Source organism: Magallana gigas, chromosome 8, assembly GCF_963853765.1.
Source record: "Magallana gigas chromosome 8, xbMagGiga1.1, whole genome shotgun sequence".
NCBI classification, from domain to species: Eukaryota; Metazoa; Mollusca; class Bivalvia; order Ostreida; family Ostreidae; genus Magallana; species Magallana gigas.
This window is the reverse complement of record NC_088860.1, coordinates 42,012,663-42,025,912: the sequence shown is the minus strand read 5'-3', so window position 1 is coordinate 42,025,912 and position 13,250 is coordinate 42,012,663. Positions and strand designations below refer to the sequence as shown.

Genomic DNA, 13,250 nt, shown 5'->3' with positions numbered 1-13,250 from the left:
TATCTGTACAAGATATGCCCATCAGAACAAACCTAGCTGACAATTTAGCTGGATAAGGACACTTTCAACTATCACAAACAGATTTTGTTCTTCACCAGGAATTGAAAATCAATTCAAATCTACTTTACATCAATTGAAAAGAAAAAGGATTTTGATAGGTTTCATAAAAATTGCATGGATTTTGTTTGAAAATATACAAAACATACAGTAATTTCAAAAGACAACCACTAAATCTCTACAATCGATATCCTATAAATGATAAAAGGATATAAAAAAAAAAAACCAATTTGTTGAGTAATATCAGCATAATTCCAATCTCAAAACATGAAATATATGATAAAATCTTTTAATTTTCCTTCTTTAAAAAATATGTATGAACCGCTAATGCAGTTTTAAAAGATGATTGTTTTTGAAAAAAAAAAATTAGAAAAGATACTTTATAACAAATAGCTTGGTCCTCTTACATTTTGCATCACATCATTGGATCAAATTAGTACGAAACGTATACACAAGCAAATAATTGTGCCTGTTTAGCCTACGAGTTGATTCTATTAGTACGCACAACGATTGTTTATGACCTAAATATCATGCTTTTGATACAGAGTACACATGGTTCAGAAGTCTTGTTGAACCCTTCTTCCGTTTCAAATACTTATCTGTACAAGATATGCCCATCAGACTCAACATGCTCAGTTTTTCACAGAAGCGGATTAACATTGCTATACGCTTTTCTAAACCACGTTTGGTTTTGACTGGGCAAATATTTATGTGGTTTGAATTCAAGTGTGAATAGTGAAAAGGTCTGAGTTAAACAAGCTCAGGGGAATATTCATTTTGTAATAGCCGCAAATTTAATGAGATTTTTTCATTGAAACTATCTGCAACTGATTTTACCAGTTTATATCATGTTAAGAGGCTTATTTTTATGATTAAAAGTTAAAAATCAAAAATTAAGTAATACCTTTTTTTAATTATGCATCATCTGGACGTTTTATTTTACCCCCGTAAATAAAATTTTTGGGTGTATTAGAATCACATGATCCGTCTGCCTGTTTTTCTGAGCATTTGTGCACAGGTCATATTTTCTTAACATACGACATTCTGTTATTACACATTTAATTTATTTAGAGTGTGTTTTACATCATTCTTTAACTACTTGACGATGTATTTTTACAATCATTCAAAATGACATAGCCTATTTAAAAATTGAAAGTATGGTTGGCAGTCAGATTATATTTTCGTTTTTTTATTCAGTCTTATTAAACTGTGTTGAAATGCTTTTGCCGATCTATGTCCGTACGTTCGAGTTTAAACTAATTTTTAACCAGTTTGCAATTGTATAATAGTAAACAATAAGTACACATTTACATGTATTGATTATATTTGTATTTTGTGTGTATTGTATGTTCTTAATCAGCTTGATCATGGGCAAGGTAGGTTTTCTTACAAGTTACAATACAACACCTGGGAATTACTTATCATATAAGAATATTAGCAAAGCGGTTTAGGGCAATTTATTTTGCAGGTTGGCTTCAGAGTTAGATTGATAATATCAAAATAATTAGTGTTGTTCTCTAATTTTAACCTGATTTGCTAGTCATATCACTGCTGCCTTTAACTCGATTATTTAATTAAGATGTTAGTCTTTACAAGAAATGGAATGAGGTAGTTAATTTGCATCACAAAACGACATTGGAAATTGTACTGTTATTAAATGCACACATCTCGAATTACTTTCAAAAATTCAAATGCAAACTATTTTGTACACATTTTCTTTAGTGTGTATATTAATTATAAGTCGCAACCATTTCCTGTGTATAGTGAAAACAATTCAAGGGCAGAAAACGACATGCCCTTGGGGGGTTTCACACCTATTCAAGACAAAAGAAAATCTCCAAATTGCATAAGGCTTCGTCTAACCGTACAATTCCAATTACCTATCTTACAGAGGAGGCTTCTTGATATTATTGAGTGTCGCTGATCTTGATTTTATCTTCGGTCTTCATATATCTCTGAGAGAGAGAGAGAGAGAGAGAATTAATATTAATGTTCTTTAGCTTACCCCCTCCCCCACTTTAAATATCCTTTCGACGAACTGCATTCATTTAAAATATACTAATAAATATTCCTAAGTTTAGTATTCATAACAGAATTAATAGGGACAGTTTACATAGGATTGAATCCAACATTAAGTTTCAGATTCCACGTGCTTCACCTGTCAATCAAATCAGCCGGCGAACTGCCCCACATGCTCCTTCCATGACAAAGTTTCGTTCTATTAGATTTCAAGTAAAGATAAAAAGAAGTATGTCTATAACCATAAAGTATTTAAGTACCGTTCTATGTAAGATTCAGGCAGAGGGTGGCACATGTGCATGATGAAAAATATATTTGATCATTTTTATGTAATGTATGTTCACAGACTTGAGCTTTGAACATAACTTTTTTTTTCATTGTTAATCGTTGCTATGGTAACCAACTGGATATCATTCTTGGATGAAAGAACAAACAAATGTGCAGGAAAATTACAATTTTACTGTATTTTCAACACAAAATCCATCAATCACTGCAAATTTCATAAAGAAATTTTTGTTATTTTCAAAAACTATAATAAAAAATGTATTTATTTCAACAATTCAAGTTTTGATTTTTTTTAATGTTTCTAAGCAATACTGATTCTTGAAATCTATAAATAGCCCAGTTGAGCAATTCTCAAAAATGCCTAAATTTTAATTACTTTTAAGTGGAAATTCATGAAAAAGCAATCAGTGTGTATAATTTCATTGATGAATTCAGAAACTGTAACCTTAGGATATGTAAATTATCAAATAAAAATTCTGCGTTTTCAGTTTTTTGATGAAACACACTTTGGGGGAAAAAAGGCGTTTTTAATGTATTTCGACAATTTCTAACATTAAACATTCTGAATATAATCCTCTATCCCCTTAACAAAATTATTTTATTAATTGATAGTTCCACTAAATTAAAAAAGAAATGATATACAGAGCAAAAGTATGGTATTGAATCATAAATAAGTGACATTATTGGTTGCTATGGCAACATGTGACATTGACCTTTTTGCCTAATAGAGATCTTATGCAAAGTGTATAGCATTATTGCATAAAGTTTAATTACAAAAGATTAGAAAAATACAGATGTCATGAGTAAACATATATTATTACTGGTATATAGGAATTGCCATTTACATTGACCTCAAAATTAATAGAAGTCTGTTTATTTTTACCTTTTGATGCAATCCCAAACAAGAGGCCTAAGGGCCTTAACAATCAACCAGAGAATAAAACAACAATTTAAAGAGAAAAAGTCTAGCATTCAGAAACAACTTATATACTAAGTTCTTATCTGTCTTCCATTTAGATTTTTATCCTGTATGTTTTATTTTCTATTAAGACTCCACCCTATCTCCATGGGTCCTTATTTAACCAAATTTGATTCTACATCAGTGGTTTTGAGAAGAGGTCAAACCATCAACTCCAAACAAAATTTTCTCAGAAAAACACAATAGAGCTTTCAGATCGGGTGAGATAAAATGGAGGATTTTCTAATGATGATGTACAAAATTCACAGCAGAAGCCTAAGGGAAAATAACATCCAAAACAAAAATCAACAACATTGCATTACTAAGTTTGACCACACTATGTTATGGATATGCCATATAAATATCTTAGGATGTAAACTTGACTCAAACAAATGTGATTTGTGTTGACAAGTATGAACTAGGTTCAAGTGATATTTTGAAAAACTTCTGCATTTTGAAGTTCACTTAGAACACTCAGCAAGTCACTGTCATCTAATCCAAGCTTTTCGGCACAAATCACATTTGCTTGACTGGAATTTACAGCAAGTCGTGAAAAAAAGGATGAAATTTGACTTGGCTGTAGCCATTCACACGGTGAAAACCTCTTCCTTCCATCTTCCACCAGATTCCGCATCTCTAATGCAACAGCTGTGGGATTCTCCTTTCTACCACTTTCCTCTCCTTTATCAAATAAATCAGTCAAGAAATCCTTCACTTTTTGAGAGAATCTGCTGTATCTTTTTTCTTTCTTCAAAGCCCATCCTCGAACTGGCAAATCCACACTGTCTGAAGCCTCTGGTTCATGTTCAACTCTAGGACGAGTAGTTGTCAGCACATTGTTGCACGTTTCTGCCCATAGTTTCTTTGTTTTATCACTTGAAGATTCTGACAATTTTTTGAACACATGATTCCCAATGAGCAGATGCTCATTAAGTTTACCAAAAGTCTGATATGACTTCACACATCCATATTCAGGACAAAAGAACAATTTAGAGTTCATTCCAGTAGGTTCGTTCTCGCACTCCTCCTCGTCATTTGATATGCTATCAGACCGATCATGTGATCCTGATTCATCATCTGTATTTGGCGTCTTGAGATGAATTTTACCATGGTTCTCAGGATAGTTAAAGTCGCTGATGATTTTCAGACAGGTAGCCGACTGGGTTTGTCCTAGTTTCTGAAGACTCTCTGTATCCTTAAAGCACCCCTCTCCAATTCTGTAGGCCCTCCATGTCTTAATTCCTGTTGATGTGAACTCTATGTTCGATATGAAGCTCACTCCCTTCCATGAATGTTTTGTGACTTCTTGTTTGGTGACATCAACATCAACAACAGCAATGCAAGTTCCCTTTACTCCTGCTCCACTATCAATTGCTTCCTTCATTTGGGTTGCTGTACATATATTGTGACCTTCGGAAGAAAATATCCTCATCTTTGACCTCATATGAGCAATCTTAGCATCGCAGTAACTCTTTCCACTCTGTGCTTCACTATAGTCATAACGCTTCACAGTAATACCTAAAATAATAAAATACACAGTCACAAATAATTTTTTTTTTATAATATTAATAACTACAGTACATTTACATTACACATGCACATGTATTTTGCTTATAACATGTGTGGAAAGCATTCTAAACACCATAACATGTACAGAAGGTCAAAATGTTAAGATAAATTATGCTTTTATTTTGAAAGTTACTCAGTTTGTTTGCACACACCATTGCACTTATAATACTTCATCTTTCCAAAAATAACGATTCAATGCTTTTATATACATGAATGTATATATATACATTCTCAAAGGTTCTTTTAAAGGGCATAAGACTTTCATTTGCATAATGTTCAAACAGATAATATATGACTATAAAAAAGAAATTTAAACATTTGAACCTTATTTTTAAGATTGATGAAATCATGATTACCAAAAAGCAAGGAAAAACACTCATTTCTTAAAAATAAACAACATCCAAAAAGCAATTCCAAAGCTACAACTATGTAAGATGCTTTCATTGTACAATATACATGTATTTGTATACTGTGCAGAAATTAAAACAAAAACTAAAATACCTGTTCTCTCTGACAATGATGGTATGGAGAGCCATATCTGCCCACAATGGTAGCACCCAGCATTGTCTGATCTCAGGTAAGCTTCCGTAATGTTTGGCATATGTTGTTTAATGGTTACTAGTGTATGTTCTAGTAGTGAAAGAACAGCAAAGAAGTCCTGTTTCACATAATCCATTATGTGAGTAAATGTCTTGTGCTACAAGTACAAAAGAGTAAAATTGTTTAAGGTACATGGACCTATAATAAAGACAGTTTCATTTTTTTTCTAAACATAAACAACAAAACTTTCAAATGCCATACACATTTTATACACAAGTATATCTAACACTGTAGGCAAAAAAACCCTGACAATCAATTGACAGACCTTTGCTAATTACTTAGTATAAGAGTAATATTAATACATTAGCTTACCACCAAACTTCCATTTTGATCCTTGAAAACTGCAACACATACATGCCAGTGTACACCTTTCTGACCAAAGAAGTCTTTCATTTTCTCCCGGTACATCTGTGGCAAGTACTTCATTGCCCAGTCTAAAATCACTAGGACTTCGTTGTTCTTCAGGTCATGCAGAACGTCTATTCTTCCATCATCCTGATTCACGGTTCTTACAATATGAGATCTCCAGTCTTCTACTTGGGTAACGGACATTTCTAAATCTTGCAAAAACACCTCTTGCTCTTCTGAGGGAGTCTTTATGATGACCTCACGGATTTCTGTCACAGCCTCACCAAATATATAACATCTGCTGCAGTTTTGGTTATGTTCATGATCACATGTAACACCAAGAAGGCTTGATTTGGGGTCACTCAGAGCATACTGTAAGCAGTGGAAAGCACATTCATCCTCTCGCTTGATGTGAAGTTTGTAGTCAGTCTTCAAGTACAGTCGTGCATTAAACAGCTTCTCCTTCATTTCTTTTTTCCATTGTTGAGGTTCATCAAGCTTATCTACTAAGCTGCTCAGACTGTCAAAAGCTGACGAACCATCAACTGCAATGTTATCAAGTCCTTTCAGGCACTTCCGTTTTGAGGCACTGCATGCATTTAGCACTTCATATAGAGTCGACTCACTTAGAGGCTCAAAGTTGATACTAGTGCAATAAGCATTGTAAAGTTTGATCAAATTTGAATGGATCATAGTCCTAACTATATCAGGAATTACTAAAGTGTTTCCAGAATCTAGCTTTAGGTTCCTTGTAGTGTATGATGAAATCTCATTGAATGATGGGTCACTGAAAAATTCAACCGCATGTTGTAACTTAGCATAATTGATTCGCTCTCTGTGTTGAGAAGATGCTTTTAGTTGAACATCTGACCCAGGACCATATACAAAAGCATGTCTTCTAGCTTTGTCTATCTGATGTTTTGTAATCTCTGGAAATTTTGTCAATAGTTCAGCCTTAGAACACCTGTGTACTATCAAGGACAAAAGTTGACATTTCAAATTTGCATCTTTGATATTGTGGTACATTTCACCAACAACATTGAAAAGGTCATCATCAGAAGATTCTGAACTTGGTAAAACTATTCTCTTAAGTCTTTGTCCTTGATGAGGAGCAATCGCATCTAGCAGAGCTGTACAAGTCTCTTCTGCTTTCCTTTTGTAGTACCTAATAATTACAAAAACAATTAAGATACAGGTAGTTAAGAGTGCATGACACAAAATAGACAAAAGCTACACCTGTGCATATGAGACCAGAGGCATTGTGGGCATGCTCACAATTAACTAATCTTTGAGTAAATTTGGACATAACTTCAAGACACATTTAAACTTTGTGTGAAGAATGAACTAATGTTCATTAATTAGAAAATTATACATCAAACACAAATTTAACACTTTTTTCTGCCTGTAACCTTGAAATTGTCAAAATGACCTTTGCTTAGATTATGACAACCCTAAAGTCATAAGCTATCTTTGTGTCAAGTATTAACTTCTAAGTTGTAGACAGTACATTTTTTGCAAATAACCTTGAACTTGTAGAATGATCTTGGGGCATACTCATTACACAGCCTCAGGTTATAAACAATTCTTTATACCAAGTATGAGATATCACTGAATCTCCATTACAAAGTTAAAGCCCAGCAAAGACAGATGGACAAGGTGATTCCTATAACCCCTCTCCATTATTGTTTGCAGGGGGTATAAATAACAAATGTTATTGTGCATGGAAACAATGATGGTCTCGTATTATTTTCATCCAAGAAAAAAAGTTAAATTTTAATACATTAGTGTAATTTAGTCACCTTAAAGTTCGTTCTTTAACATCCACCAAGTCTGTGCCTAGTCTTGAGCGAAGAGGACTAATTTGACCTTGGCTTATGATGTTGATGGCTGCATTAACATCAGCCAACTGAATTTCTTGAAGGGGAAGTGCCTCCTCTTCCTGACTCCAGTTAGAACTTTGGCTGCAAACTGCACTGCTTTGACTATCACTCTGTTACAAAATCAAAAGTTATGTACATTAATAAATTACAGCTACATGTACTACAATGTATACATGCATATTATGCATGTACATGTACTTTGAAGACAGCAAATTTTAGTTTTTGCAACATATATATTTGTTTGACATGTGATCCACATAACCCACTTGAGCACATGCAACAATTTGGGGTTCTTTTTCATGGCCACTACTTTCTAATCTCTTCATATGGGTGTGGAGAAGGTTTTCACTCTCATGACATTTACAATTTTAATTGATGCACTTTACAGTCTGACTGCCTCTCCTAATGCAAATGTATGTGAAGAAGTATAACTACAGTATTTCTTCAGATTTTTTGGTGTTTACATGAAATTCATTAAATTCATTCAACACTTACCGGTACTAAGTCTTCATAAATGGAAGTATCTGTCTGTCTTGTACGGAGTCTGCAAGTCCATGCTTCATCATTTGTTTCATTCAAAGGCTGAGAAAAAAAAATGATGGAAATGTTATAGCAATGAAATCATACATTTGCAGCAAGAATATTCATTTGATAATTCACATAAATAAAAGCCAAATACTGAAATTAATATCTTTTTTTTAGGCCTTTCAATACTCTACAGTCAGAGCTGCATGAAGCAATTTTAAATGCCTGTCTTAATGATCATGCAGAACTTGCTGATTCAAATTTCATCATTGGCAAAATATACAATTTGAAATTATTCTGAAACAGCCTCTATAAATGCATAATTTTATCCCTTTACTTTTCTTGATGTAGTATATATTGTTATATAACATTTTTGAATAAGTTTTCTCGTTATGTCACAAATGAGATAATTTTATTACTATGCCCTGAAAATTGCTGAATCACACCGGAAACAGTTATACTGCCCTCCCGGAAACAGTTATATTTCACAGGAAATAGTTATATTGCCCTCCCGAAACTGTAATATCACCATCGCGTGCAAGAATTCTGCATATTAATTACGTCGGGTTCGAAATTCAACGAGCCAGTTGCTAAGCAAACGTAAACAGATCCGCGAATTTTAAACATGTCAGGCCACATCTGCGGTTTGTTCATCTTAATTCATATGATCTCGATAGTTTAATTGATGAAAAAATTCGGCAAATACGACAAAAGTGATAAACTCAAGCGTGAGTGTTTTAAAAACATTTGCCTCTGCCTTGTGAATTATATAAATATATGTTGATAACCCGAGTTTGATTTGTTTAAAAATGTTATATAACATATATTACATGTCTTCTCGGGCGACAATACCAGAATATTTGTCCCTCGGTGACAGGAAAGCCCTGGAGTGTTATGTCGCCCTCTGCCTTCGGCATCGGGCGACATAACACTCCAGGGCTTTCCTGTCACCTCGGGTCAAATATTCTGGTATGTCGCCCTCGAAGCCATGTAATATATGTATAATGTACATATGATATCACTGATTATGTGGTTTTAAATACCATACATGTTGAATGCAACTTGAAAGGTTCAAAACACTTTAAATTAACAAAATATTGACTGCAAGACATGAGTTTTACATACAGCATCAGTACATGAAGACTTCTGGTTTTTGAGAGAGTCTGTTGTATGTTCTCTGTTGTCTTCTATGGGAACTTCAACCTAATAAAGATAATATATTTTACAATTTAATTAAACTTGGATACAATCATTTCTTTTTATCACAGCACACAGACCTACATATTCTTGTGTTGCCTACTGAGCAGAGCAATTTACACTTACAGATCACTTTACCTGGAGTCTTTGTCTGAAACACCCCTTACATCTCAAAAACTGAAAAATGCATGGATTTGATATTTTGTGCATACATGTATGATGCTTGGCACTAGGACTTATATAAATACAATGGTTACCAACCTCATGACCTTTCATTATACATGTAACATGTACAATCAATAGAGCCCAGCCTTAATGATAACACACATCCAATGAAGCATGACGACGGATAAAAACGGAAAGTACATGTAATAGGTCATCTGACTTAGGTGAATTAAAAATGCCCATGCCTTAATTCACATTCATATACTATTATGCAACTATGGATAAGTAACTTATTTTATACAACAGGATATTAACAGTAGTAAAATAAGATTGCATTTGTTACCTCTCCTATTGATGATGGAAGATTCAAGTAATCTCCATGGCATTTTCTGCATATTCCTAAAATTTTAAGAGAAAAGTATTAAATTTATCATTTTTTTAAAATATATCCCTGTATAATAAGTCCATCATAATAATTGACTTACAACTCTTCTTTACTTCTAGAGGTAAATTTTAAATGACAGATTTATCATATCCCTAGAGTGTTCTTTAGCTTTTTTTTTTTACATTGTCAGATGAACATTTCAATGTTTATTTTCTTGTTTATAATTATATATATCTTTATATGTATATATGTGTGAGAGCTAAAGTGAGCATGTTTAACCATTGTAATACATTATATGTATGATAACATGTTTACTCAGTTCATTGTATATGCAACCTTCACTTCTGATATGAAGAGGGCATTTATGAGCATTGTATGCCTGATGCCAAATTCATTCAGTTTTTCTGAATAAGTATTGCCTGATGGAATATACCATCTGGGCCTCCTATTTGTACATGCAAAAAATGTGTTTTATCATATAATGTATGGTTGATGAAAATTCTAATACATGCTGGTATAAAAGCATTTAAATTACCAATCATCAGCTGATCAAATAAATCTACTGATTGAATCAGATATGAAAATACATGTAATTTGGAATTCGTAGCTATATATACTCTGCCCCAAGATTTTGCTTCCACTACTTTTCGCTTGACATTTCGATAATCATCATTACATTAAAGGCTTTGTGCTCAAACTACGTTCATCCACAAATATGATAAATGTTCAGGTTGGATTACCTGTTTTGAAATGCCCCCTCTACCACTTCAGGGGATTTTGCATTGAAACAGTCATGAAATAGCTGTAATACATTGAAAAATAAGTATTCCAAGTGAGTTCCTAATGGTAAAAAGATGTAAAAATTTCCATTATAAATTCACTTAGGAATTTGTTATCATTCCTGTGAAATTTTATGTCAGAGTGAAAAATGACAGTATGTGTAAATGAAGATATCTTTGATATTTTCTCTTTTATCAATTTCAACTGTATTTCTTTCACATAGATGTGTATTTTTAATCAAAAATCATCAAAAATTGATGAAAGCAATAACTTGGGACAGACTATGATTATACATGTATATGTACTTGTATCAGGTACATAGACCAATGTAGAACCCCCCCCCCCCCCAAGTTTTTGTCCATGCAGGGTCATGAAAATTTTAATTAACCCTTGCGAGATATTTTACTGTTACTGTGTCTCATTTTATAATTTAAATAGCTTCTGTTCAAAATCTTGCTGAATATAAACATGATGAATATAAGAATAACTTACCAGAACCGACTGGCACTAAAATTCCAAACTCAGAAATCATCCGCTTACACATGCGCGAGTTAAAACTCCGATATGGTTTGGCAGTTCCCTTATGGTTAGGATACTGACAAGAGGTCTTGGGACGCCAGTGAATACCTAGAAAATCTCTGTGATAGGGACAAACTGCGAATGATTCCTCGACAGTGAAGAGTCCCACCCGCTTGCAAATTAGATCTGCTTCACTGAACACATCAGCCTCTCCTTTTACACCAGATCGAACTCCATTTTTGATTAGATGTGAAACAATACCTCTCTTGCAGTCTTTTAATCTAGTCAAATTTGTTTCTGATGGATGAAGAGGTGAAAAATCACAACAAGTTGAGGAATAAACACTAATAGAGCATCTTTCAATGGAGTCTGCCATATTGATGCCCCGATGCATTATGGGAAACGGGAGATAACTCTTGTGGTTAAAATTGGGAGAAGGGACTTAACTTTAGAAGCAAAATATTTAATAGCATGGAGAAAACACAAAAATTTAACAATTCTATATGAAAGCAAAAATTAAAATAAAAATATTTTTATCATGAAAAACAATTTCTTTGAATGCTTTTTGTAAATATCATTAATTTAAAATGGGTGAATTTTAATGATATTCTATAGAAATTCAACCAAACCCATTATTTACCTGGGGGGTGAATATCACAATATACCAAAGAAATGATTTTTTTTTAATTCATAAAGTTAAAGATGTTTAATTTGAATGACAATTGAAAAGAAATTAACAAATTTAAAATTTAATGTGTGTAATGCCTGCATAGGGCCTGCCTGACTCTTACACGGAGCAGTACTTAATACTGTTTGTGGTGTTAAATTTAATGGTTGAACCTGTGTAAAGTTTAATTCGTATAGATTACGTTATTTAATGAAAGAGAAGACTCATCTACCTACTAATTGTTGCCCCTGTGCCACTTTTTATGCAAAGTTTTCTGCCCTCCATTCCTTAGCAGTTGCTCGGCACAAACGTATAACTGAAGCGAGTGAAAAATAACATCGGAAATTTATGCACAGTTTGAAAATGCACACAGTCAAAATTCAAAGAGCAAAGGCATAAAAGTTATCAAAAATATAACTGATGTTGTTCAGCCTTAAATGGAAATTACATTCATATCCAATTTGTTGACAAGTTCTCTATAAAAAAAAAATGTCTCCTTCCAAAATCAGAAAATCTGTAAAAATACAGAAACCAAACAGAACAATTAAAAATCTTATAAGCAATTATAACACAGATGTCATGAACTCCCTTGCTTCAGGCCGAACTTATAGCATGTATGACAGAGAAAGAATCAATTTTACACATGTAACAAAAGATGTTGCAGAGCAAAATACGATATAAAATCTTGATAAAGAGAAATCAAGGAAACTAAAACCAAAAGTCAATCATGGGAAATTTAAAAAATATGAATTCGACAAGGATGCTTTTTTTTTATATCAGAAATTAAGCTATAACCAGCAGAAAAGCCTGTTAACTGGACCAAATTGGTGGGTAAATACAACATTACTTATCAAGGTAACCAGACCAGGAATTCTAGTTAAAAACTGATGAACTTTTTATACAGCATTGCCAAAAATACCAACCGCTTCAATAGATCCATACGAGTCAGCGGTCGAGACTACACAAGAACAGTGAGGAGACCAGAGATGAAACTAGGAAATAGCAGGATATCCATACGATCAGCAAGATCTGCAAAACAATCAAAAATATCGTTGAAAACAAACTTCAGCAAAATTACCTGTATATTGGAGAGCGCATGCATCACCCCAAAAGTCAGTATTACCAAATAAAAAAACAAAGATGGCAATCTGACAACATCTGAATGCTTAATAAATGGAAGAAATATTCCCATGACAACTGTCATTATACCCCCCGCAAACAAAATTTGGGGGGGGGGGGGGGGTATATAGGAATCACCTTGTCCGTCCGTCTGTCTGTCTGTCTGTCCGTCCGTCT

General features: G+C 33.4%; 1 protein-coding gene across 1 annotated transcript; it reads right to left on the bottom strand.

Annotated features, from left to right (window-relative positions):
* Nucleotides 1-2,332: 2,332 nt before the first annotated feature.
* LOC105347339 (uncharacterized) lies at nucleotides 2,333-11,854 on the bottom strand. The gene is made up of 8 exons (XM_034472508.2): nucleotides 11,261-11,854; nucleotides 9,947-10,002; nucleotides 9,367-9,444; nucleotides 8,212-8,298; nucleotides 7,636-7,826; nucleotides 5,801-7,001; nucleotides 5,390-5,585; nucleotides 2,333-4,837 (listed from the first exon to the last, which is right to left on the bottom strand). The coding sequence occupies exons 1-8, from the start codon at nucleotides 11,679-11,681 to the stop codon at nucleotides 3,744-3,746; spliced, it is 3,324 nt and encodes a 1,107-aa protein (XP_034328399.2). The 5' UTR covers nucleotides 11,682-11,854; the 3' UTR covers nucleotides 2,333-3,743.
* Between the last annotated feature and the right edge of the window lie 1,396 nt (nucleotides 11,855-13,250).

What these genes read in the sequence shown, in the direction of transcription:
- LOC105347339 (XM_034472508.2), bottom strand. Translation starts at nt 11,681, where the DNA reads ATGCATCGGGGCATCAATATGGCAGACTCCATTGAAAGATGCTCTATT. An exon ending in TTTATGAAGACTTAGTACCG is followed by an intron (nt 7,827 to 8,211) that starts GTAAGTGTTGAA and finishes ATTTTGTAACAG; the next exon opens with AGTGATAGTCAAAGCAGTGC. An exon ending in GTTAAAGAACGAACTTTAAG is followed by an intron (nt 7,002 to 7,635) that starts GTGACTAAATTA and finishes TGTAATTATTAG; the next exon opens with GTACTACAAAAGGAAAGCAG.